This window comes from Ixodes scapularis, unplaced genomic scaffold (assembly GCF_016920785.2).
Source record: "Ixodes scapularis isolate PalLabHiFi unplaced genomic scaffold, ASM1692078v2 PGA_scaffold12__126_contigs__length_90152505, whole genome shotgun sequence".
NCBI lineage: Eukaryota > Metazoa > Arthropoda > Arachnida > Ixodida > Ixodidae > Ixodes > Ixodes scapularis.
In genome coordinates, this window is record NW_024609838.1 from 28,178,930 (window position 1) to 28,206,325 (window position 27,396).

Sequence of the window (27,396 nt, forward strand, 5' to 3'; positions counted from 1 at the left end):
AAGTTCAGGTACGACATATATACGCATCTTTCCTTCCTACTCTATGCTTTTTCCCCTTTTTTCCGCTCTTTCCTGCCCTGCTCGCTAAATGCGACCAAACGAACGCACCCAAACTGCCCAAACGTTCAAGCAAGCTCATTGGCCGCGTTATTTAAAAGTCCCGGCACGCTCTTTTTCGTCGAGTTTGTTGGGGTTCGTCTTATAAAGCGCAAAAACTGAGGGGCAGAACGCACACCGAGCGCTTTTGAGTTTGCCACATCGAAGTGCCGGGTGTCAGACCCCTCCTTGAAAACGTCCGCCCCCGATCTCAAACTGGGGTTATTTTCTCTAACCGCCTTCCTCGCTTCGCACTTCTCGGTTCAAATGACTGATTCTGGAGACTCTATCGTTTGGTGAGTAAATTTACAACATTCATGCGACGTTCACAACGATAACGCGTTATTATGGGCGTCATTCAATGTGTCTCGTACGCCGGGACCTCGTTTCTGTCGCGGCCCTTTGTGTACCGTTCGAAGGCCGAGCTTTCAAAGGCACCGACCGACCTGTTGGACGCTGTCATAAGCACCCCATCTGGCAAGCGGAAAGTGTACGGTGGCTTATAATTATAAGAAAATAAGAAATATATAAGAAAATGCTATACCATGTCATAAACGGTTACGGACAGCTAGTAGAGGAAAGCGTACAAAATTCTTGGAATGCAAAGATATGGCGACCAGGGGCGGACGCAGGTATTTCTTGAGGGAGGGGTCAGGTGTTGGTCAGCGTATCATATGTTTAAGATCCGCCCCCTTTCTCGTTTGCACGCCCTAAATCTTTACGCATGCAGAATTCAAGAAGGGGGTCAGGACCATCCGGACCCCCCTTCTAAATCTGCCCCTGATGGCGACGCTCGATAAACTCCCGTCTTCGTAAAACGAAAGCCAGTACTGCATTCAAGACGAACATAAATACGAGCCAGCGAAACATAAAAGCGGGAATACAAAGCAGAAATTAGACGTACGTGTTCAAACAGCGTGTGTTGAGTCTGCCAGAGTATGGCAATACTGTTGCACACCGCAAGATTAGAAATTTAACCAGTGCAGCACGACTGCTAGCCAGGGGTTCTTTAAATGTGCGTCACGTAGTAGCGATGCACGACTGCACGCCGGTACATATGTGCTCATCCAGATCGAAACTGGCAGGAAGGGATGCAGAACCCAGGGTCCCTGGGTTCTGCAGTGTGAGCTGTAAACATAAATACACAACACCTCCATATTTAATTTCTACTAAATAAGCAAAAAAAAAAAAGCAAGCTTAATCACATATACTATGAGTGGACCATGAGCGACGTACAATGCAGTTTCTAGGTCCTCGGCCCAATTTTCAGAGGTCGATTGATTGGTCGATCGAAAGTGTGTTTATTTTGCAAATCTTCGGCTCACGAAATGGCCTGAAGAGACCTGCGTGCAAAAAAACCTCAGACATTTAAAAAAAAAATCTTTTATTCAATTTATTAATTGGTCAACCTTTAAAGTTGGGCCGACGACCTAGAGAGTACTGTACGGTCGTGACCAACGGAAGGGTAGCAAGCAGTGGTTTTCCCCAGAGGATACAGACGTTTCTAAGGCCGCGAGGTCACACTGGTAATACATCATACAAAAAGACAGTCTGCAGTTTGAGCTGTGTTTCTTCTTGACAGTCCCGTCTCATTGGTCACACAAAAACTGTCTGCAGACGTACATATGACACAAAGATGCTTTGAACATGCACCGTCCGCAGACGATTCCATTCTCACGTCCACAGCGAACACAGTGTCTTCCGTGCTGTGTATAAGCGGTTGTACGGCGTGTGAGCAGAACTGCGCCCGTAGACAACATTCCCCTTTTCTGGCGGCGCAGCAATGCAGCCAGGCCGTCTGCCAGGAGCGGAGCGTGCGTGCTTTCTAGCACCGCCACCGACGCAGACTCGGAGTCTCTGCCGAGCTCGAGCCAGGTACGGGAGGAGCCCTCCCTGCCCGCCACCCCCACCAAGCCAGAATGGGAGTGGACCCCCTTCGATGTGGAGCCGGCGCAACTCACTCTGCCCTCGTGCTCCCCGTCAATGTTCGTGTCCATGACCCAAGCGAGCCCCGGCCACGTGAGTGCCGCATAGCCGGTCAAAAAGTCAAATTGGACATTTTTAGTGATTTATACAGCGTAAGGTTGGTCTGCCAGTAGGGGCGACACAGGTTTACACTGTAGATGAGCAATTTTGCCAGTGCAATACGACTGCTAACCTGGGGTCTTTAACATGTTCACGCAGTAGTGATACACGACCGCACGCCGGTACGATGCTCATCCAGATCGAAACGGGCAGGGGTGGGGCTCGAACACAGGATCCCTGGGTTCTGCAGCGCGAGCTTTCGCTCCACGCACGTCGAGCTGGGTGTGCGCTTCAGCCCACTCGGCCACCGATCCCCTCCGCATAGCCGGTCTTGGGTAGTAACGTGTTGTGAGTAACTGATCGTAACTCTTTTGGTGACAAACCTAACTGTAACGCGTTACTTTTTTTTATAAATGTAACTCGTAGCTGTATTTCAGCTACTTCTTCTGAAGTAACGAGGAATTTTGTAGTTTCTTTAGGATTAAGATATCGTTGAACGAGTACAATCCAGCCATTCCTTGCACTTCCGAAATTATGCGTTCCGACATTCTGAGTGTCGTATGCTCGCCTTGGGCTAACTTGCAACTATCTAGTTTCTCACGAGTTGTGGCCCAGATATAGCCACGTTTGAAAGTGACGTGGAGAAACCTAGTAATCTTTATGCACTTGTTATGGGAAAGTAACTAAGACATAATGCCGTCACATTTTTAAAGTAACTGCAACGAGCTACTTTTTTCTGTTGTGGTAACTGTAACAGTAACTTCGATACTTTTGTTCTGAAAGTAACTAACAAATTACCTTTTCAAAGTACAAGTTGAAGTGCTAACACCGTATCGTCTTTTGTGCAAAATCTCCAGAAGCAACCTTTCCGCTGGTCCATCGACCAGATGGCTGTGCTTTGGCCGGCAAACATCGACGAAGAGTCTAGTCACATACACCGGGAACAGGCGACGAGGCAAGTGGAAAACGTCGGATAACCGACATCTAGCAGAAAGTGCTTGGTGAACAATGCTGTTAATCCGAATCGTCAATCATCGATGTACTACTGTTTTCTGCCATAGCTACGATGGTGCCAAGGGGCGGAAATCTCGGCGGCAGGAGTCTGCGCTAAAAGCTGGTTCACACACTTACTTTTGACTGTGCGATCGAATGCGCTGCGACTGTTGCGTAGCTGCACCTGCGCTATCTATGAAAAAGCCTTGGAACCCTAATGATGCATAAAATATATGCAGATCTTCGAACACATTCCAGAGTTACCCAATAGATGGCGCCAGCCTATTATTTCATCGTAAACCGTCGCAACCAGTGGTAGCACAGTCGACTTTGGTCAAACAGAAATGTGTGAACAAGCCTTAATTACATACACAAAGAACTAAAGAATTATTGATTTGACTGTATTGCACATACCATAGATTTGTGTTTTGGGTAAAATTCACAAGCTTGAGTTGAGGTCAGGTTATAGTAGTGTACCGACGTGACAGAATGTGGAGATTAGGAGTTGCAAGCTTCCTCGCTGATTGCTCAAATGCAATTCAACGAAGTGGAGTTCAGCTAAACAACATTTAGGTTGACGACTCTTCGAAGCAGCAACGTAACCAGCTGTCGGCCGGAACGTTAATGCATATTATATGCAGGGTGTACCAGCTAACATATTGAGGTATTTAGCGCACAAGGTAGGAAGAAGAAGGACAAGACAGAAAAGAGCGCTACTCACAACTACGTTTAGTAATAAAAATGGAAGAGAAAGAAAACACCTAAATAATCCGCCGCGGACTCGTGCACCTGCCACAGCCCCGTGAATGATAGCGGCTAGTTCATCCAGGCTCGTGCGGGCCCTTCATTGTTTGTTCAAGGAATTTCCTTTCCTTGTTTGTTAGTGTAACGGATTCAACGCTAATACAGTTCCTGTCCTCGCGAAGGATGTAGAAGGCCTCCAATACCTCGCGGGTCAATTTGTCTTTGTTCTTCCCCAGGATGTTGGTCTCACGGAATAATGGTCTGCATGTGCATTCCCTGCAATGGAGAGGAAGATTTCCGCCCACTGTAGCCTTCAAGGAGTAATCATGCTCCCGGAGGCGGTCATTGAGGCATCTGCCCGTTTGGCCTATGTAGCTCTTGCCACACGAAAGAGGTATCTTATACACGACGCCCGAAGCGCATGGTAGGAATTCGTTTGCATGCTTCTTGGTGCACGTGGGTTTTGTGGTACCCTCAGCATGCGCATTCACTCTATTGCAAATTTGGCTCATTTTTTGTGGTGCTGAAAAAACTACTCTGACCCCATAGCGGCTTGCGACGTTCTTTAAATTATGGGACATCCTGTGAAGGTACGGTATTACAACTGGCCTTGTTTGCTTGACACTGGTCTTGTTGGACTGGAAGCCTTTTGCCTTCTTGACCAGAGCGTTCGCCACATCCACCAGTAGGGCTGACGAATAGCCGGCTTTTGTTAGCCTCTCTACTTGCGTGGTGAAGCTGGCTGACATAGTATGGCGACAAGACTTCCTTAGTGCCGAGCCCAGACACGTTAGAGCTATGCCCCTCTTGATGATTTTTGAGTGCGCCGAGCCGTAGTCTAGAATGGCTTTCTTGGAACGTGGGCTGTACGACCAACAAACATGGGTGTCCCCCAGGTGGAGTGAAAGATCCAGGTACTGAAGTATGTTTTCTTTGGGCACCTCAAATGTAAACTTAAGGCCGCCTCCGTACTCAGCAAAGGTCTCCATAATGTCTGCTACTTGTATGTTCATACGTTCGTCATCTTGAAGAATTACCAGGAAGTCGTCAACATACCTGGCGACCTTGTTCACATTTTTACCTTCAAGCGCACTTTCTATCACACAGTCCACTGCTCCCAAGTAGATGTCACTAAGGACTGGGGCAACGCAGGAACCGATACAGACTCCTGACTTCTGCAGATAGCACCCATCCCGCCACCCAACTATCATAGACTTCAGGTAGAACTGTAGAAGCTCCATAAAGCTCTCAATGGGTACTCCGCTGGAACTTCGGAAAGCGAGCTCTCCATTAGCTTCTATACAATCCTTCACCGAGGTCAGTAGCTGGTCGTGTGGCAAGGAGTAAAAAAGATTCTCCACGTCAATGCTGAAAGCGGTTCTCTTCTCAGGACCCCCTAATCGGAGATATTCCACTATCTCCTCAGAGTTGGCAACCCTGAAGGGGTCTCTAATGCTTAGGGCGGACAGTTGTTTTTGAAGATAGAAAGCAACTTGCTTTTGCCACGCTCCCTTTTCTGTGACAATGGCTCGAAATGGACAGGCCTCTTTATGTGTTTTTACGCTGAAGAAGACCTCGAGGTGTAAGCGCTCTGCTTTCCCAACTCTTGCGGCTAACTGGGTTAACGCTAGCCGCTCACACAGATTTTTTGCTCTATCTCTGGTTTTCTTCAGGGCGACTTGCACCGGTCTAAAATTTTTCTCAATAGCTGCCCTGGCCTTTTCGTTGTACTGGCCATCTGGCAACACTACAAAATGTCCTTCCTTATCAGATAACAGGACGCGTAGTCCATTAGTGACCATGTATTCTACCAAGGGCCTAAACGGTCCCACTGGTCCTCTTTTTTGCGGAACCTGAAGGTTATCCACGCACTCAGAGATGCACCTTGGTCGGTCCTCCTCTACTGTCCGGTATGCTACTTTCTTGGCTAGTGTGACCAACTCCGGTGGGCTCAAGACTGGCTCGTAGCAAAACTTAGGGCCTACCTCCAACCGCTTGCCAACATCCGGTGGAATCGTAACATCACCTAGGATTGTGAACTTGCCCGCCTGGGAGGGAACCTTGTCTTTCTTGGTTGGTAGATGGGGTCTAATGCTTTGCCAGAGGAACTCCGTAGCATCTCCCGCTGACTTGCTCATCCTACGGAAGTATCTTCGTTTTTGTCCATCATTGCCAGTACTCGAAGCACAGGCTACTCGCAGGCAGTCTCTGAAATATCTTTCCTGGCGCCAGTATTCCGATCGCAGCACACGGCATACCCTTCTCGTATGCCCAGTCGATGGAGCAAGGAAGCCGCACACACCTCTGAGTTCCACTGGGCAGGTACCTCTTCGAATGTGCCAAGAGGCCACCCGGGCACTACACACACAACGGGCGATTAGGTTAACAAGGATACATGGATCCGAGAAAGGAAGGTTGAAGCTTACAGGAGAAGTGCCCGATGCAAAAGAAATAAACTGCAGTAAAGTTGACATTTGGGCTAGTTGGTAGTCTAACATATTGAGGTATTTAGCGCACAAGGTAGGAGGAAGAAGGACAAGACAGAAAAGAGCGCTACTCACAACTACGTTTAGTAATAAAAATGGAAGAGAAAGAAAACACCTAAATAATCCGCCGCGGACTCGTGCACCTGCCACAGCCCCGTGAATGATAGCGGCTAGTTCATCCAGGCTCGTGCGGGCCCTTCATTGTTTGTTCAAGGAATTTCCTTTCCTTGTTTGTTAGTGTAACGGATTCAACGCTAATACAGTTCCTGTCCTCGCGAAGGATGTAGAAGGCCTCCAATACCTCGCGGGTCAATTTGTCTTTGTTCTTCCCCAGGATGTTGGTCTCACGGAATAATGGTCTGCATGTGCATTCCCTGCAATGGAGAGGAAGATTTCCGCCCACTGTAGCCTTCAAGGAGTAATCATGCTCCCGGAGGCGGTCATTGAGGCATCTGCCCGTTTGGCCTATGTAGCTCTTGCCACACGAAAGAGGTATCTTATACACGACGCCCGAAGCGCATGGTAGGAATTCGTTTGCATGCTTCTTGGTGCACGTGGGTTTTGTGGTACCCTCAGCATGCGCATTCACTCTATTGCAAATTTGGCTCATTTTTTGTGGTGCTGAAAAAACTACTCTGACCCCATAGCGGCTTGCGACGTTCTTTAAATTATGGGACATCCTGTGAAGGTACGGTATTACAACTGGCCTTGTTTGCTTGACACTGGTCTTGTTGGACTGGAAGCCTTTTGCCTTCTTGACCAGAGCGTTCGCCACATCCACCAGTAGGGCTGACGAATAGCCGGCTTTTGTTAGCCTCTCTACTTGCGTGGTGAAGCTGGCTGACATAGTATGGCGACAAGACTTCCTTAGTGCCGAGCCCAGACACGTTAGAGCTATGCCCCTCTTGATGATTTTTGAGTGCGCCGAGCCGTAGTCTAGAATGGCTTTCTTGGAACGTGGGCTGTACGACCAACAAACATGGGTGTCCCCCAGGTGGAGTGAAAGATCCAGGTACTGAAGTATGTTTTCTTTGGGCACCTCAAATGTAAACTTAAGGCCGCCTCCGTACTCAGCAAAGGTCTCCATAATGTCTGCTACTTGTATGTTCATACGTTCGTCATCTTGAAGAATTACCAGGAAGTCGTCAACATACCTGGCGACCTTGTTCACATTTTTACCTTCAAGCGCACTTTCTATCACACAGTCCACTGCTCCCAAGTAGATGTCACTAAGGACTGGGGCAACGCAGGAACCGATACAGACTCCTGACTTCTGCAGATAGCACCCATCCCGCCACCCAACTATCATAGACTTCAGGTAGAACTGTAGAAGCTCCATAAAGCTCTCAATGGGTACTCCGCTGGAACTTCGGAAAGCGAGCTCTCCATTAGCTTCTATACAATCCTTCACCGAGGTCAGTAGCTGGTCGTGTGGCAAGGAGTAAAAAAGATTCTCCACGTCAATGCTGAAAGCGGTTCTCTTCTCAGGACCCCCTAATCGGAGATATTCCACTATCTCCTCAGAGTTGGCAACCCTGAAGGGGTCTCTAATGCTTAGGGCGGACAGTTGTTTTTGAAGATAGAAAGCAACTTGCTTTTGCCACGCTCCCTTTTCTGTGACAATGGCTCGAAATGGACAGGCCTCTTTATGTGTTTTTACGCTGAAGAAGACCTCGAGGTGTAAGCGCTCTGCTTTCCCAACTCTTGCGGCTAACTGGGTTAACGCTAGCCGCTCACACAGATTTTTTGCTCTATCTCTGGTTTTCTTCAGGGCGACTTGCACCGGTCTAAAATTTTTCTCAATAGCTGCCCTGGCCTTTTCGTTGTACTGGCCATCTGGCAACACTACAAAATGTCCTTCCTTATCAGATAACAGGACGCGTAGTCCATTAGTGACCATGTATTCTACCAAGGGCCTAAACGGTCCCACTGGTCCTCTTTTTTGCGGAACCTGAAGGTTATCCACGCACTCAGAGATGCACCTTGGTCGGTCCTCCTCTACTGTCCGGTATGCTACTTTCTTGGCTAGTGTGACCAACTCCGGTGGGCTCAAGACTGGCTCGTAGCAAAACTTAGGGCCTACCTCCAACCGCTTGCCAACATCCGGTGGAATCGTAACATCACCTAGGATTGTGAACTTGCCCGCCTGGGAGGGAACCTTGTCTTTCTTGGTTGGTAGATGGGGTCTAATGCTTTGCCAGAGGAACTCCGTAGCATCTCCCGCTGACTTGCTCATCCTACGGAAGTATCTTCGTTTTTGTCCATCATTGCCAGTACTCGAAGCACAGGCTACTCGCAGGCAGTCTCTGAAATATCTTTCCTGGCGCCAGTATTCCGATCGCAGCACACGGCATACCCTTCTCGTATGCCCAGTCGATGGAGCAAGGAAGCCGCACACACCTCTGAGTTCCACTGGGCAGGTACCTCTTCGAATGTGCCAAGAGGCCACCCGGGCACTACACACACAACGGGCGATTAGGTTAACAAGGATACATGGATCCGAGAAAGGAAGGTTGAAGCTTACAGGAGAAGTGCCCGATGCAAAAGAAATAAACTGCAGTAAAGTTGACATTTGGGCTAGTTGGTAGTCTAACATATTGAGGTATTTAGCGCACAAGGTAGGAAGAAGAAGGACAAGACAGAAAAGAGCGCTACTCACAACTACGTTTAGTAATAAAAATGGAAGAGAAAGAAAACACCTAAATAATCCGCCGCGGACTCGTGCACCTGCCACAGCCCCGTGAATGATAGCGGCTAGTTCATCCAGGCTCGTGCGGGCCCTTCATTGTTTGTTCAAGGAATTTCCTTTCCTTGTTTGTTAGTGTAACGGATTCAACGCTAATACAGTTCCTGTCCTCGCGAAGGATGTAGAAGGCCTCCAATACCTCGCGGGTCAATTTGTCTTTGTTCTTCCCCAGGATGTTGGTCTCACGGAATAATGGTCTGCATGTGCATTCCCTGCAATGGAGAGGAAGATTTCCGCCCACTGTAGCCTTCAAGGAGTAATCATGCTCCCGGAGGCGGTCATTGAGGCATCTGCCCGTTTGGCCTATGTTCCTACCATGCGCTTCGGGCGTCGTGTATAAGATACCTCTTTCGTGTGGCAAGAGCTACATAGGCCAAACGGGCAGATGCCTCAATGACCGCCTCCGGGAGCATGATTACTCCTTGAAGGCTACAGTGGGCGGAAATCTTCCTCTCCATTGCAGGGAATGCACATGCAGACCATTATTCCGTGAGACCAACATCCTGGGGAAGAACAAAGACAAATTGACCCGCGAGGTATTGGAGGCCTTCTACATCCTTCGCGAGGACAGGAACTGTATTAGCGTTGAATCCGTTACACTAACAAACAAGGAAAGGAAATTCCTTGAACAAACAATGAAGGGCCCGCACGAGCCTGGATGAACTAGCCGCTATCATTCACGGGGCTGTGGCAGGTGCACGAGTCAGCGGCGGATTATTTAGGTGTTTTCTTTCTCTTCCATTTTTATTACTAAACGTAGTTGTGAGTAGCGCTCTTTTCTGTCTTGTCCTTCTTCTTCCTACCTTGTGCGCTAAATACCTCAATATGTTAGACTACCAACTAGCCCAAATGTCAACTTTACTGCAGTTTATTTCTTTTGCATCGGGCACTTCTCCTGTAAGCTTCAACCTTCCTTTCTCGGATCCATGTATCCTTGTTAACCTAATCGCCCGTTGTGTGTGTAGTGCCCGGGTGGCCTCTTGGCACATTCGAAGAGGTACCTGCCCAGTGGAACTCAGAGGTGTGTGCGGCTTCCTTGCTCCATCGACTGGGCATACGAGAAGGGTATGCCGTGTGCTGCGATCGGAATACTGGCGCCAGGAAAGATATTTCAGAGACTGCCTGCGAGTAGCCTGTGCTTCGAGTACTGGCAATGATGGACAAAAACGAAGATACTTCCGTAGGATGAGCAAGTCAGCGGGAGATGCTACGGAGTTCCTCTGGCAAAGCATTAGACCCCATCTACCAACCAAGAAAGACAAGGTTCCCTCCCAGGCGGGCAAGTTCACAATCCTAGGTGATGTTACGATTCCACCGGATGTTGGCAAGCGGTTGGAGGTAGGCCCTAAGTTTTGCTACGAGCCAGTCTTGAGCCCACCGGAGTTGGTCACACTAGCCAAGAAAGTAGCATACCGGACAGTAGAGGAGGACCGACCAAGGTGCATCTCTGAGTGCGTGGATAACCTTCAGGTTCCGCAAAAAAGAGGACCAGTGGGACCGTTTAGGCCCTTGGTAGAATACATGGTCACTAATGGACTACGCGTCCTGTTATCTGATAAGGAAGGACATTTTGTAGTGTTGCCAGATGGCCAGTACAACGAAAAGGCCAGGGCAGCTATTGAGAAAAATTTTAGACCGGTGCAAGTCGCCCTGAAGAAAACCAGAGATAGAGCAAAAAATCTGTGTGAGCGGCTAGCGTTAACCCAGTTAGCCGCAAGAGTTGGGAAAGCAGAGCGCTTACACCTCGAGGTCTTCTTCAGCGTAAAAACACATAAAGAGGCCTGTCCATTTCGAGCCATTGTCACAGAAAAGGGAGCGTGGCAAAAGCAAGTTGCTTTCTATCTTCAAAAACAACTGTCCGCCCTAAGCATTAGAGACCCCTTCAGGGTTGCCAACTCTGAGGAGATAGTGGAATATCTCCGATTAGGGGGTCCTGAGAAGAGAACCGCTTTCAGCATTGACGTGGAGAATCTTTTTTACTCCTTGCCACACGACCAGCTACTGACCTCGGTGAAGGATTGTATAGAAGCTAATGGAGAGCTCGCTTTCCGAAGTTCCAGCGGAGTACCCATTGAGAGCTTTATGGAGCTTCTACAGTTCTACCTGAAGTCTATGATAGTTGGGTGGCGGGATGGGTGCTATCTGCAGAAGTCAGGAGTCTGTATCGGTTCCTGCGTTGCCCCAGTCCTTAGTGACATCTACTTGGGAGCAGTGGACTGTGTGATAGAAAGTGCGCTTGAAGGTAAAAATGTGAACAAGGTCGCCAGGTATGTTGACGACTTCCTGGTAATTCTTCAAGATGACGAACGTATGAACATACAAGTAGCAGACATTATGGAGACCTTTGCTGAGTACGGAGGCGGCCTTAAGTTTACATTTGAGGTGCCCAAAGAAAACATACTTCAGTACCTGGATCTTTCACTCCACCTGGGGGACACCCATGTTTGTTGGTCGTACAGCCCACGTTCCAAGAAAGCCATTCTAGACTACGGCTCGGCGCACTCAAAAATCATCAAGAGGGGCATAGCTCTAACGTGTCTGGGCTCGGCACTAAGGAAGTCTTGTCGCCATACTATGTCAGCCAGCTTCACCACGCAAGTAGAGAGGCTAACAAAAGCCGGCTATTCGTCAGCCCTACTGGTGGATGTGGCGAACGCTCTGGTCAAGAAGGCAAAAGGCTTCCAGTCCAACAAGACCAGTGTCAAGCAAACAAGGCCAGTTGTAATACCGTACCTTCACAGGATGTCCCATAATTTAAAGAACGTCGCAAGCCGCTATGGGGTCAGAGTAGTTTTTTCAGCACCACAAAAAATGAGCCAAATTTGCAATAGAGTGAATGCGCATGCTGAGGGTACCACAAAACCCACGTGCACCAAGAAGCATGCAAACGAATTCCTACCATGCGCTTCGGGCGTCGTGTATAAGATACCTCTTTCGTGTGGCAAGAGCTACATAGGCCAAACGGGCAGATGCCTCAATGACCGCCTCCGGGAGCATGATTACTCCTTGAAGGCTACAGTGGGCGGAAATCTTCCTCTCCATTGCAGGGAATGCACATGCAGACCATTATTCCGTGAGACCAACATCCTGGGGAAGAACAAAGACAAATTGACCCGCGAGGTATTGGAGGCCTTCTACATCCTTCGCGAGGACAGGAACTGTATTAGCGTTGAATCCGTTACACTAACAAACAAGGAAAGGAAATTCCTTGAACAAACAATGAAGGGCCCGCACGAGCCTGGATGAACTAGCCGCTATCATTCACGGGGCTGTGGCAGGTGCACGAGTCCGCGGCGGATTATTTAGGTGTTTTCTTTCTCTTCCATTTTTATTACTAAACGTAGTTGTGAGTAGCGCTCTTTTCTGTCTTGTCCTTCTTCTTCCTACCTTGTGCGCTAAATACCTCAATATGTTAGACTACCAACTAGCCCAAATGTCAACTTTACTGTACCAGCTAACCTGCACCAAGTCTTAAAAGAGTCTGGTGCATGCTGCGCAAGTCAAACCAACACAGTATTGTTTATAATGCAATTAAATGCAGAGGTGCAAGCGAGCTGGGCAAGAACGAAAATAATCCCTGGAGAAGGGGGAACAAAAGGGACCAAGGACAAACAGAAATCTCTGGAGAGGTCCCGGGTTCGATACCCGGACCAGGCAGATTTTTTCGGTCGCGCACCAGTCATTTAGCTGTGTTTGGAGATTTGTGCTTGTCCTTTGTCCCTCTTGTTTCCCTTCTCCAGGGGTTATTTTCGTGGCAGTATTGTTTGCAGTCCTGTCGAGATATTTTCTGTAATGTGCCAAACTGGTTAATTAATAAAGATTAAATGCCTAACCTTTTAATGCAAAAGTTGTAGAGCGTGTTAAGAAACATTTCATTGTGCCGTTTATTTTTTTGAGCCCTAAAGAAAATGTGCGAGATTTTAAAAATCCCACGTGAGTAAGGGCACTACCATCGTAGCTCACTTGCAAGCAATCACGCGGGATTTTTTTTTTAATAAATGCACATAAAATAGGTTACGTATACTGTATAGAGTATATGTGCAAAATATGTAACTTGGAAATAATCTACCACATTTTACATGTCACGAGGAGTGCAGCGGGTGCAATCCGTGAAAAAAGATACCTCCATTTAGTGAGCAAACAGTATACTTTTAAATAGGCACATGTGGATTAATAGATAGTTGAAAAGTGTGCCAGAATTAAGACAATGTTATTATCAGGATCCTGACATGTATTTTAGTTTGATCCCTTTTCCTCGCAGAAACGACGAGCTGTACGAGGAGAAGTCTCAACAGGCGATCGAGGCGTTCTTCTCGCGCCACGACATTGTGCCTTCTCCATGGGAACCCCAGGACCGCAGAACCCGGCTGACACGACGGCTACAGGACTCAGGTCGGGCAACAGCGTGCCTGCGTCATGTAGAGTACACTCTCGGACAGTATAAATAAGTTTTCCTGTTAGCCCGTTTTTTAAAAAAACTGGGAAAACTAAAAAAAAAAACACACACACACACACACAAGTTAAGTTGTCCTTCAATAAGGAACAAGAAAAAAAATAACTTTATGGGAAGAAAATTTTAACTACAGCTCTACTGTGTGTCAACTAGGGTACAACCCGCTCCAAACTGTCCGCGAGGCCGCTGTTTTCTTCGAGAATCGCTACCCTTATCTCGTTTGCTTCTCTTATCAGTATGAGAGTGTTTTACAACTATTTGGGTTGTGTGTATGTTCCCTGGAAGTTAGGGAATCCCATGCCTGTGTCTTATTTTTCTTGAATACGAGCCCCGATAAACCCTAATGTTTTTGGCCGGCGCCAAAAATTTATATTGAAAAAATGCAGTCTGTGGGGAAAAAATACCCCCCCCCCCCCTTCCTAAAACGAACCCCCCAAATTAAAACAAAATAAACTGCGGCAACACTGAACCCGAATTATAAGTGTGAATGACTCTGTCGAAGGATGCCAGCTGCAACTCTTGAGAGGCATGAAGCTGGGCTAACTGCAAAAGAGAACCACTCTTTCTTGCTTCAAAGGTAAAACCAGTGCAGAGACTGTGCTCAGCCCCTGCGCACGCAATCCTCCTTGCCAAACGATAATGCGCGCACGTGCATCCAATCTGTGCATAAGGTGTCCGCCGCCAAGTTGCAAACGCACTTCATGCTTTGGATTTCTCCCTTTCTTAAACCTAGGCCCTGTAGGTAAAATGTGGGATCCCAGTGCCATTTGCAAAACGACTCACTACGATGTCCGAACGGGCAAAAACAGAGATCACCGCATATCGTGCGAATTATGGCCGAATCAAAACGCTACTTTTTTCTTTTTGGCTCGAACGATTAGATGCAGTTCCCCAGCTTCATTGCAGCTTTGTAGCTTTTTTTGGTTGGTTGTGCCTATGGATCAAATTCAATTGTGGCGACTTAACCCGTCGTACCGGGCAATCACACTGTAAAGTACTAAGTTTGGCCATAAAGCGAGCAAAACAACCACAAATGTCGCACCGCGTTCGACATAAATTATGCGACAAACTTGTCATCTCCATGGGGAAGCCTATTCTGCTGACAATTTCCGCCCTTGTTCACGGCGGACTCAAGAGAGACACCACCCGTTCATTCGCGCCATTACGTATCTATTACGTGACTAGGCTTCGGAGAGGCCCTTCGCACGTTGCGGCGAAGCGGGGCACGACGGGATTGTGACAGCGTTTCCCCCAGCATCCACCGATGTCGTTTCTCCGCAGGTAGTGGAGAGAGGTTCTCTCTCCCACCCACCGTAGAGGAAAGGCGTCGTCACAAAACAGGTGAGTCCTCGCTGCCGTGCCCACCGCAGTCAAACTGCTCGTACGTCGTACAGGAGACGCGGTGATTGCTTCAGACGAAACGACTGCAGTATCTGCTGACGCGTTTCATTCACGATGCTTCGAACTAAAGACGGTTCTCGCGCAACAGGTGCGACGGGACAGTGGTACGAGGAGGAGACGCGTGCCTCGCACACTGTCTGCAGACTGTCTTTTGCACAACGTATTGGCAGTGGGACCGCGGCTTCGTAGTGGACGAATGGGCCCCGTTCCACTCGTAAGAAAATGCTCTTAGGTAGACGGTGCGATTATTGCCGGATCGCTGCTTGGTCCACCGTCTGACACACTGCAAACAGGTGCTTGCTCAATCCACGTTCCGTTGCGTACCATTGCGTAGGCGTTCCGTTAAAATATTTGACCGCCATTTTCTGGACTACTGTTTGAATTGTACAGGCAAACCACTTGTGCTGTTACTCCATTTCATTTTAAGACGTCGAAATTTGTCCGTCCATTTGTGTACTTCCCACTAAATTTAGTGCAGAAATTGATGTCATATGATCTGTACACAAATTCGGTTTCCCCGCGGGCAAAATTGCTGTCGCGTGACCGCACGTCACGGCACCTACAGGCCAATTCAGTTTCCCCGCTAAATTTGGCAGGAAAATTGATGTTGTTGCATTACTTATATTTTTATATATATATATTGATGTCTTCTAAAAAAAATTAAAACAATAGTTTTTTTAAGTACTGCATTTCATATGTTGTAGGACTGAAAGTGAAGGTTGCTGTCAACCTTTAGGTATGAGCGTTGCAGAACCTGCAAAGGCAAGCACTGGAATTTCAGTTTCCCTGCCAAACATGTGCACTTGCGCAGTGCAAGCGTTGTTCAGGACAATGTGATCGTAGCTTTGGCTTCGCTTGCACATAATATGATACAAACTAGTACTATAGAGTGTACGGTTCGATCGAGAAAATGAAACCTGGTTTTGCGGCCCGCATAAATAAGCTATACATCGCAGCAAGCTGAAACTCCGTGAGAATGCGACACTAGCGGTGATGATAATATTCAAAAGTTTGAACACATGACGTTACCTGGTTCAAGACATACAAACGAAAAAACAATGTTTTTATGAGCCAGCATTCACCACAACCTAAATTTCATTGAACCAAAATTTGAGACTGTTGGTGCCTGTAGCAATTATGTCAGTGAAAAAAACTTGTCAGCATGGCAGAAAACAGTATTGTCTCAGTTTTCTCACTGAAATAAAGGCTACAGGTGGCCCCAATCTTAAATTACGGTTTGATGATTAGGCTCAGGTGGGCGTCGGCTTATTGAGAAGTTTTTTTTTTATTTTGTATCTTTTGATACAGCTCAAACTTTCGCATTTTATCACCACCGCTAGCGTCACATTCTCACGGAGTTTTCAGCTTTCTGTAATGTGTAGTTTATTTACGCAAGCTGAAAAACCGGGTTTCGTTTTCTCAATGTAACCTGGTAGTACCTTATGGTACATTCTAATATGTGATGCCATTTCCCATTGTTGGGGGTGTCTTTCTTCTTTTTTTTTAGTTTGGAGCCAAACAGATTTGAGCATACCCCCAGACGCGGACATCACGGCCGCCCTTGGTAAGGCTGCTCTAAAACCTTGTTTTGAAGGTGAAACCCAATGGCCTTTTGTCGATCCTTCGTGCAGCCCAGTACTTCACCTTCGATCGCAGCCAAGAACACCAAACGGATTTGAACTGTCCGGCTTCGAATCCAAACAGCACAAGGGACTCCATGAGGCGAAAGCTCTTCTGCAACGCCGTCGAAAATAGGGCTCGCACTCCGGAAAGGTACGGTTTTCCTCTGTTCTTCAGAGACGCCATAGATCGGCGGATCGACAGTCTTGTTTCTGAAGCAGAACGCTTTTATGGGCTGCCTTTCAAGTCTACGGGCAGTTCCAGAGTGCTATTTGGTCATAAAAAAAAGTTGTATAAATTAGCCAATGAATGCAGTGTAACGAAACTTTGCAGAAATTATCTTTAGGTTGTGCCTTTATCATACTTAAGTTTTGTGAGTGAAGGTTCCTAAAAAAAGAAATGCAAGATAAAAAAGAAAAGCTCATTTCCTACGCACGGAAGCAAACTGTCGTGTTGATGCTGGCACTTGCATATGGCACTGCTAGGTACAAAAACTTGGAACCTTTTTAAAAATCAGCACCTGAAAGCAGGTCTAGCAGATTTGACCATCTGTGTTACAATATGTGGTAGCAGCGTGAACCAGACGGTTTGTTTCCTTTTCCAAGCCACTCCACTAGCCCTGCGAGTAGCGTGGATGGGTGCCATTACGGGTGCATTGTGCACATTTCTGACTTTACACGCAAGATCCCTTTTTCAAGTATATTTAGCCTCACCAAAATGATAAGTCTCAAAGGGCAACTACGGTTCATTTTAATATTAAGACAACAATGCCATTCTCTTTAGCATCGCCTTAAGAGACCGCATGCCAAATAGTATGTCGATCTAACTCCGCCTAAAGTTGACAAAAAAGTTGATAAAACTGGCAAACAAAGTTTGAGGTTCACATTACCAAAACATGCCAATCCCAGCTGGCATGTAGCCAGCAGCGCAGTATATACCACCGCGTCGGTGCAGTCCACCCTGCACTATCCATGTCGTGCCCAGGAAGATTTGTTTGCTTGTTTCATACTTTTTCAAGCAAATCCTACTGGCGGTGCTAGCAGTGCACCCATCGTTGGCCATGTGAAGCAAGGAACACGTGAGCAATGAAACTGGGTGCCGCGTGGCATTCGCCACTCGCCACTAGGCACTCCACAGGCGCATTGCGCTTCCTTCTCTGAACCAACCAGATCCTAGCTCCGCGGTGCAGTGAGAAAGTGACGTAGGGATGCCAGGACCGGTTGCTATGGATACTGCCGCGCAGCGCATGTTTTCATCGCTCGTGTGTTCCTTGCCTGATTTGCGGAACGCACATGCGCTCTCGTGCAAGCATGCATCATCGCTGGCAGCGTCTGTCAAGTGCGAGAGCCAGTTTGCGACATTGAGCACGGCACGCTTCCACAAACCCATCGCAACATACCTAAGTGTGGTCTACTGAACTTCACTTTCTACTAATGTTTTCAAAGCAATCCCTTGGGAAAACTTTTTTTTTTTTGTTTCGGCATTAAAACAAGCTGCGCCCACGGCAGTGCAGGCGTCGTCGGGTGTAAGACTGCCGATCGTGCCAGATGACACATTCGCCCTTGCGCCGTGCTGCACCCAGCCACCTTGTACGCGACATCACGATTTGTACCACATATTTAGGGCACGTAGGTGACAACACAGGAGTAATGTCGCCCACCACAGGCAAGGGTTTAGTTTCGGTTCATAGTAAACTTCAAAATAAGATTGCGCAAAAAATACTGCACTTTTTTTAAAGAAATGACATAGACCTGTTCATTATTGCCTCGGGATATACAACCACCCACTAACTCAACTTTCTCGTAATTACTGGAGTTGCCTTTTAAACAAATAAGCAATTTTATTTGGGAATAATCACCGATACATTTTTTCCTTCTCCAATTGCAGGACGGGCAGTCAAAACATGAGCGTCTGTTCAAGTCCCATTCCCCTGGCAGAAGACAAACTGGATCCCTGCATCACGCCTGTTCTGGTAAAGCTTGACTATTGTAACAATGCATTAAAATATTTTGACAGACGAGTAGTAGATAAAACTAAGCACTGAAGAACTAATAGGCTGTTATTAGCTGAAACAGATAAACTGAAGGTATTCATTTGGAATAATTGGTCAAAAGACGACGGCATGAAGTCAAGGGGACAAATAGTAGACATGGATACACAAAACACTCATGCAGATGCAGCGTTTTGTGTCTATATCAGGGGTGGCCAAGCTGCGGCTTGCGAGCCGCATGCGGCTCTTCGCGTGTTAAAGTGTGGCTCGCGGCTCCCTCCCTTACCTAACCCCCTTCCCCCACTCTCCCGCCTCCCTCCCGGCACACGAGCACTTCCCTAAAAAGAAGAGAAATGGAACACGTTTTAAATCGAAAGACAGGTTGCAGTTCGGTGGTCTTGTGCTACTGCTACATTACGTACAGTTGGATTGCTTCTGATGCGGATAGATAGAAAGTAGTTCAACTTTCGTTTACTGCTCTGAACAAAAGTTAGCACCCCGCCCCCCCTCCCGTGGCTCTTAGATGTCTCATGGTTTTGTTTGCAGCTTTTAGGCCGGTCAGCCTGGCCACCCCTGGTCTATATATTCATACTGTTCTTTTCTTATTAAGTATAGTATTTTATTTTTTTGCAACGTGGCAGAGTTTTCAGTCTGACGATGTGTGACCAGAAAGGCTTTAGTAACCAAATGAAGCGGAGAATGTTTTTTGGCCCTGTACCACCAAACCTTTGCCCAGTTTTATGCACCACCGTTTGCTTGTGAGAAAATATTCTCTGAGTATAAATATGCCATATACTTTCCGGTTTTAACAACAAAAAAAAAACACTGATAAACGTCAGTCAATGTTAAAAATACAAGATCAGCTAGAAAGAAAACAAATTAAATGATAAACATCTATTGGTGTTAAAAATACAGAACAGGTTCAAAGCTGAAAAACAGATTTCTGGAAATGTTTGCTCCAGCTAGGAACGTGCATGTCAAAACTCCATCAATACCTCGAGCATAGCCTAATTAGTGGCTCTTGCTTGTGGTTTTTACCGAGCACCCTTCTACTTGCAGCTTAACATGTGCTCGAGTCCCATCGGCCGAGTGCGCTGCAGCGAAGGCAGCACTCCAGACAGCGAGGGCATGCAGTTGTCCCCCATTTGCAGGCAGCGAAGTGTCAGGAACCCTGGTAAGCGTTCACTTGTTTGGGTGGAGTGCTCTCAACTCCAAAAGTGTGTGAATAAAGGCCCGTTCACACTCTTGCAACCGAGTACGACCGAGAGAGACGAAACCGGTTTTTAAGCCTCTTGCGACTTCTTAGGACCAGGCACGCTGCTGCGGAGCTGGTCCCAAGACGTCGTAAGAAGATTAAAAACTGGTCTTGTCTCTCTCGGCCGTACTCGATTGCAAGAGTGTGAACGAGCTTTAACGGTTTGAATCGGATTGTGCTGCATCATTCATGGCTTTCGCAGTGCAAGGAAGAGCCACTCCAAAGTTTCTAGTGCATCCACTTTCCCGGGAAAGTGGGAAAGCAGACACACTGGATTCCTTAGAGTGCAGGGCATACCGGTTCTCCTTGTAGTGTTGAAACTAGTAATACTAACACTGTACCACTTGAATCAATGTGAAATTCTCACACCCCTACTTTCAACGCACCTCTCGTTTCTTTTCTTGTCAGGGACACCCTTACAGCGGAATCTCTTTGGTGTGGAGACGCCCAAGCTTTCATTCATTCGTAAGTGTAACACATTACAATTCAATGTAGCGTACTACTCTTTCTTCATTCCCTTTTTTGTTTTTAGAATAAAATACATTATTTATGGGTACATACAAATTGTGCTGGCCCACTAAAGCAGATCCTGTGTAGGGTCAGACAACCAGCAGAATTTCATATACACACAAAAAGATACACATTCGCGGTTGCCATCAGGTCATCAGTGCCAGAAATGAGGCTAATTGAGTGTCAAAGAGGTGGAGAGCTTCCCGGTGGTTTTTGGCACTGCAACTGCCAAGACATTTTTACAGTGTCTCAAGTAAAGTAGTATCTCTCTTCTCATGGGACAGCCTTAGAGGGTGTAAAAATGTATTAAAAACAAAATCAGAAAAATTGCGGGCTCCTTGCAATGGCCTGTACACAGGCTAAGCACAATCATTCCACCACCATTCAAAATAGCGCATTTACTCGCATAATGAACTGATCTTCGACGATGCTAATCCTTTAAAAGTCGATAATCACGGAGGAAGCGGCTAAGGTCTTTGGAGAGAGAACCTCGGGAGAAACCATCTGATCCCCCAGAGTATGTCACTCGAAAGGCGACGTGCAGAGTTGAGAGGCACTTTGACCTTCGATTTGTTTCATTTTTTTATATAAAAAGTAGTGCTCGTAAGAAAATACGGTTTTCTGTTCTTCGTTTTATAGTTGACACAGATTAATTTCCGCAGTTAATTGGCCAGTCCGAAAATCGTTGCGCTGCCCCTTAACCGAGACAAGCATACATAGCTAGACAATCATGTACCAAGCACTTGTAACTTTTTCCCTGATCTGTTTATCAATGTTTGTAAAACTTGAACAGATTTATTGTAAAAATATTTAAAGGTAGGAGTCCATCAGCTGCTGCTCAAGCTTAAAAAAAATCTAAACATGAGCGCTCTTCTTAACTAATAAAAAGCAGACCCCCTTTTTTATGTTGTGTGTATGGTGGCTTCTGATATTCAAGTTGGAAACCATGCTGAAGAAAGGCTGGTAGTGCCTCAGCTCGAGAGCCATCCTGAAGAAAGACTTCTGGTACTTTCTTCAGCTTGGAAGCCATAAGAAAGAAGCTTCCAGCACTTTTTCCACCTTAAAAGCCATGCTGAAGAAAAACTTCCAGTACTTGATTCAGCTTGGAAGCCATGTTGAAGAGACTTCCGGTACTATAAGCCATGCTGGAGAGACTTCTGGTACTTCAGCTCGGAAGCCACGCTGAAGGGTGTGTCAAACTATCCATTTTCAGGAACGGTCTCGACCGTCACCAGGAGCGGCCGATCGGCGTCGTCCCGAAGGGCTTCCCTCATCCAGTCGATCGGCATCTCCAATGAACAGGACGCGATGGCAACCAGCCCGTGCCGGCCCGCCTTGCCCGACAACCTAGAGTCCAACAAGAGTGACTCGGCATCCTGTTCCAACTCCGACGAGATGGCGACCGGCCCGGACGCCTCGTCGTGCCACGACGAGCTCTTTTGACGCGTGCTCTGCCTAGACCATCTCAACAAAACGGAATGTGGAAGATCTCGTGCCTACGTGGACTCTCATAGAGACGTTTCTTGCCGGCGACCGAAAGCTTTCGAGAATGCAATCCTACATCGCTAGCTTCTACCTCAAGGGGTCCTAAGCCCGGCCCCACACATTTCCGTTTGAAGTGTGACCGACCGCCTTGCAACCATGTACAACAAGAGAACTTGCTGGCACCATCTGTCGGGTATCCCTGGCACACTTCCAACCCGTGTATTGCTAGACTGAAGGTTTGCCAGTATTTGCAGGATCAGGTCTACGCACTATTCATGAGAAACAATCATGTACAACATTGTCAGAATTATTTCACGCACACGGTGGAAGAATGACGCACAAAATACGAGCAAATCGGATGTGTTCCGGGGCCACCCGATAGATGGCGCCAGCACGTTCTCTTAACGTGAGCAGTCGACCACACTCAAACCTTAATGTGCGGACCGGACCTTAAAACGACTCAATTTTACAAGTAGTCGCTCACTGCAACTGCTTCCGGACGTTCTGCCTTTAAATGTTGTTGAGCATCCCGAGCTTTGAGGCAGGACGTGCAATCAAAACGCTGCAGAACAGGCGAGAGGCTCATGTTGAAGGCGGGACAACCGAAACCTTGTCAGTGGTTGCCGTGCCTTTGGCATGTCCTTTGTTCTATAGTAGTGTGGAGAGTACTTAGATTCTAATTGTGCGAGAGGAACTGAAGCACCCCTTTGAACGACTCTGCATGTCTGAGCAAGAAGTTGTGTTAAGTTTTTATTTTCTTTAACCTACGACGAGTCATAATGCCGAAACAAAAAAATAATAAACAAATCGGCAATGGCTAGAGGGGTCTTAGTACTTACCACCATTCCACATGTGCCAAGCTAATTTGAGGCGGAATAACGATCGGTTCCTGAAATGACGAGCGTGCCCGTTGCTTGTCGCATCTTGCTAACGGCCTGTATCCCGAAATGCGATGTTCCAACCGTCCCTCAACTATTTTTGTGTCTGTTCCAGAGCGTTTCATTGCTGCCCACCCAGCCATTCCCAATCACTGCCACAACCATCCCATCTAGAACCATGCATGTTTTAATATGACAAAGCACATTCATGTAATATACCGTGTATAAAGAGGTTTTAAATTGTCAACCTGTACTTGGCATTTTTCTCTACCATCACAGAGGGGGCTTGCAAACTCGTTAGAAATATTACGCTGCCAGTTCAACAAGTGTTCATTGCTAGGTCTGCTAGGTCCTGTGCCAAGCTCTTCAGTTCGAGGTTGTTGTCCTTCTTTGCAATGGTTGCCACGGAGTTCTTCAGCTTGTTTGCGGACGAAGGCGTCAGAACCCAGACTACATCTGCCGCTGCAAAAAAAAAAAGAGAGGGCCAATGTTGAAACTACAAACATTCCACGAGAAGACTGACCACCAAAATTTGTTTGGCGAGATACTGTAGTCCAATCACAGATGTGATCGGATGGTGTCCGATTTTAATTGTAGATGAATGCACTTTCTTTGAATGTTGGCAAGGAAAAAAAAAAAATCTACAATCATTCCTGTACTATTCAAAAGATGGTTGCATAAACATTCCAAGATGTTTTTTTACAACATAATGATTAAACGTTGCATATGGCATGCTCCCCTGTGGCTGCCATATTCGCAACTCCAGCAAACTATAGGGGGCGCGCTGGTCAGGCAGAATGGCAGGCGAAAGGTCGTTTTCGTCAATCAGCACACGGACCACCATAAATTTTCTGCACTGTATTTTAAAATCTGTGTTGCATATGAAAGCAAAACAATTTTTCGACAGTAGAAACATTCTTCTAGTCAGTAGGAATGACATGGTGGAGGTATAAAAATAATTACTGGAAACCGTGTTTGTTTCTATGCTGCCTACGAGAACCAAGCAGCAATAGCAGACGACAGAGTCGAAACGACCTGCTCTTCTGAGCATTGCCGCTACGCGGCATCGATTTCGCTGGAGTCTCCAATAGAATGGCAGGATGTTTTTGGTTTGGAGCAAGCTCCATTTTCAACAACTTTTAGCAAAAGTTAACATCTGTATTGTCTATCTAAGGCCCGGTCAACAACTTTGTCCAATGACATAAAGCTTACACTTCCTAACTCTTGCACCAAGAAACCCTAAGGCCCACTTCAGATGCGGCAATTTTAATGCTAAAACATTAAATGTCTCATGGAGCGAGCCATGCCAAACGGCGCCTTAAATCTCTTCTCCAAGTGAAGCCAGCTCCCAGCTATGAAACCACGCGAAAAGCTAGCCACGGCACCTAAATTCCCTGATCCCAAAGGAGCGGAGTAAAGCTGAGAGATTTTCGGCTTCAATCCCACTGGCTGGCGCGCGTCGACAGGGCTCCCCATTGGCCGCTGCACATCAGTTTCAACGACCGCTCGTCCCATGGCGCTGCGTGTCCGTCAGTGCACCATCAACACTGATTGTCCAAGGTCAGCGCGCGCTGACCAGCGACGAAAAGTATGCAGCAGACGAAATAAGGGAGCGGACGAGCGGCTTGCATGCTTTCGCATTCACAACTCGTTAAAAGTATTTAGGTGTACCTTGAGGCTTTTCTCCCAGTGTTTCGACGTTGCAACACTAGTTTCTCACGCGCAGCAACCGCTAAATTTGAATTGCAACGTTTTGCAAGTGTCATCATTTCAAATTAAAATTAAAGACACAAAGTTATGCATTATTAATGTGACTTTAACCATTAATTACAAATCCAAACCAAGTTAAACCTGATGTCCGGTTATCATCACTACCACAGGAGGGCCACATGAAAATACTGCATCCCCGATTGGCTGCTGCTGCTGCTTCGAACGTCAGAGTTGCTCGCCCGTTACGAGATAGACCCAATCCCAGCAATTCGTCTTGCAGCACGAGGATCTAGGGAACAACTCGCCAGCAACCCTAAAATTGCTGGGAAAAGTGCCCACCTGTGGCGGGCCTAATCAATCGATCACTGATGTAAAGAAAGGCAGAACGAGCACCACCTTTGATCTTCTCCAGTAGGTCTTTCATGAGTAGGAGAGCCTCGCTGGAGAGCGCGGCATACTTGGTCATATCTGGGAAGACATGATCGAAGAATCAAAACATTAGTTTTTCGGACGATTAGTGAGGGTGCACACAGACCTGAGCCACATTTGTGCCAACTTCGTACTAATCCAGAATGTTTTTACGAGTCGTTTTCCACGAGAAAGTCGTCATGAACAATTGACACGCTGGGAGCATTATAGACGTTGAGGTTATGTATACAGCTTATACAGTCGAACCTCATTATAACGAAATAGCATCGGGAACAGAAATTCACTCGCTATATGCGATATTCGTTATAAAAGTACGCAGAAAAATTGAAGTGAACGTTCCCGCAATTGAGACTTTGCAAGAATGTGCACAGCACCGATATATAAAAATGTGCCATCGCAGACCACGAGATGCTTACCTGTCACTAAGCAGCATTAAAAAAATAGATTGGAACATGAGGATATCAATTTGCAACACGAAAAACGACCTTAGCTGGATTCATTATTTTATTTATTTGAAGAAAGGTGTGGTTTTGGGCTGGTGCCTCTTCACCTGGAGCAACCGCGCTGGAGCCAACCGCCGCTCGCACTGAAATCATTGTGCCCTAACAAACACGCCAGAGTGATTGCTTTTGTTTGAAGAAGCTGACCAGATACCGGCAAATTTCGCGCCCTTACGTCCTTAAACCATGAGAACAGCTGTTTCCACATCCGGGTCGAGGCAAGGCCCAAGATTTTTTCGGTCAGTGTTGACGGTGTTGTTTGTATAGCAGTCCTCGATCTTCTTCTTTGTACTCAGGATGATAGATATCGTGCTTGGTGCAAGCTCGAAGTCTGCAGCAATGTCTTTTTTCTTCCGACCGCTGTCAACCGCAGTCAAAACCTTCACTTCGGTCTCCAGAGACACAGCTTTTCGCTTCGTCGCCATTTGCAGCTCCGCTACTATACCTGCTTTCACCTCCAGAACCGTAGTAAAACAAGTCCGGCTCCTCGCGGAGCATTACTAATTTCCCCCTTTATGTGGATAATTAAGACATATGTAGGTGAGTTTTAGATTAGATAAATGTTGTCTTATCAAGAGGTACACCATCCAAACGTCAAAAGCATTGCTTTTTTCTTCGAGGATCAAACCTCGTAAGAACTACTTCACGCAGTGTATGAACAATGCGCAAAACTTGCTTTTTTCTTGATGTGAAAACGGGCATAGTGGCGTAATTGGCGGTTGACTTCAGTCTGTACTTGTCCTTGATGCCTCGCATAGAGGCCAGCAGCGGCGCAACCGCCGTTATTAGCTCGGTTCATAGGTGGCGCTACATCCCGAAACGTGCATTGTTGCACACCAGGTGATCTAAACTTTCTGAATTTTTCGTTTACAAATTTGTATTTTTTTCAACTTTTTAATAACCTTTGTAAAAGTATTTTGTGATGCAAGAAAAGCAGGAATTGCTTCGCTATAACTGATAGCGCGTCAGATTTCACCGTTTCGGTTTTGTCATATAACTAGAACTCCCATTCAAATAAAGCATGACCAACCAAAACTCGTGATTAGTTTGCTATATCTGATAATTTGCTATATCAGTGTTCGTTACGAAGAGGTTTAACTGTATATGAAGTGAGAGCTCCGGCAGGGGTCGAACCTCGGCCTGTGGGGTGACAGATACTATAGTCACTGAGCTGCCAGCACAGTTGGCTCAGAAGGGTAAATGATTTTATTTTAATGCACACGTGCCGACGAAAGCGGCAGGTTTTGGATAAAACAAAAAAAAAACAAAAAAAAAACCTAAAAATACATGAATATTAGAAAAGATAAAATGAATGAACCATCTAGCACAAACTATGCAGAAAGTGGTCATTATCAGCATAATCAAGCCTGTATAATTTTTTTTTCTTTCCATAAAACAGTAGTCTATGCTAATCCTTTTTTTTTTCTTTTTTAATTTGGTTTGTTGACCTATAATTGAAAAAACAAAGAACAGAGTGCCAGAGTATTTACGGCAGTACCTCGATATATCCTCAGTTGATATCTGGGAGGAGCCTCTGACGTGGGGGAGCGTCTAGGTTAGCTCAATGGGTTTGGAAAAAAAATGGGTTTGGAGGTTGAAACTCTCTGCTTACGATTATAGAACGTCCCATGACCTAAAAAAAAAAAAAAAAAGAATGCTGACCTATATTTGAATAAATATAGTAGTCGTTTGCAAGAAATAAATAAACCATCTATAGGCTCCCAAGAGCGCTCCTGGTTGTTACTTTATCCCCGATCCTAAGTCTATTTACTGTGGTCCCTAGAAGAACATATCGAAGGGGCTCTAGCCTAGTATGCCACTGTTTGGCTTCACTACTCGAGAATGTGTGCATGAGCACTAGAACTCGCAACTGCACCACATGAAAAGCAATGAGCACACAGCAAAACCCAACTTCAAGGAGAGAAGTTCTACTCTAACATATGTTAGAGGAGAGCACATCGCAATCTCTCCTTGTTTTCTCGGCACTCATCACTGCGAAGTTATATCCTAGTCGATCTGAACACTCCCAGAATGATGCATTCGTTGCATCTGCTTGAACTGAAGAATTAGTGCCT

General features: G+C 46.6%; 2 protein-coding genes across 2 annotated transcripts in view; one reads left to right on the forward strand and one right to left on the reverse strand.

Annotated features, from left to right (window-relative positions):
• Window positions 1-100: 100 nt before the first annotated feature.
• Window positions 101-22,929, forward strand: LOC115321433 (protein aurora borealis). Its single transcript, XM_040221481.3, has 11 exons — window positions 101-392; window positions 1,878-2,115; window positions 2,979-3,076; window positions 13,352-13,482; window positions 14,825-14,884; window positions 16,452-16,508; window positions 16,576-16,717; window positions 18,452-18,536; window positions 19,614-19,728; window positions 20,218-20,274; window positions 21,533-22,929. Exons 1-11 carry the CDS (start codon window positions 364-366, stop codon window positions 21,760-21,762), a joined length of 1,242 nt encoding a protein of 413 aa, XP_040077415.1. The 5' UTR covers window positions 101-363; the 3' UTR covers window positions 21,763-22,929.
• LOC121835355 (proteasome adapter and scaffold protein ECM29-like) overlaps window positions 22,849-27,396 on the reverse strand; it is an 86,894-nt gene continuing 82,346 nt past the window's right edge. The window contains exons 45-46 of the mRNA XM_042289483.1: window positions 24,789-24,860; window positions 22,849-23,144 (exon numbers count right to left, since the gene is read on the reverse strand). Coding sequence (XP_042145417.1) covers window positions 23,002-23,144; window positions 24,789-24,860 — 215 coding nt within the window. The 3' untranslated portion in view covers window positions 22,849-23,001. The remainder of the gene's footprint in view (window positions 23,145-24,788; window positions 24,861-27,396) is intronic.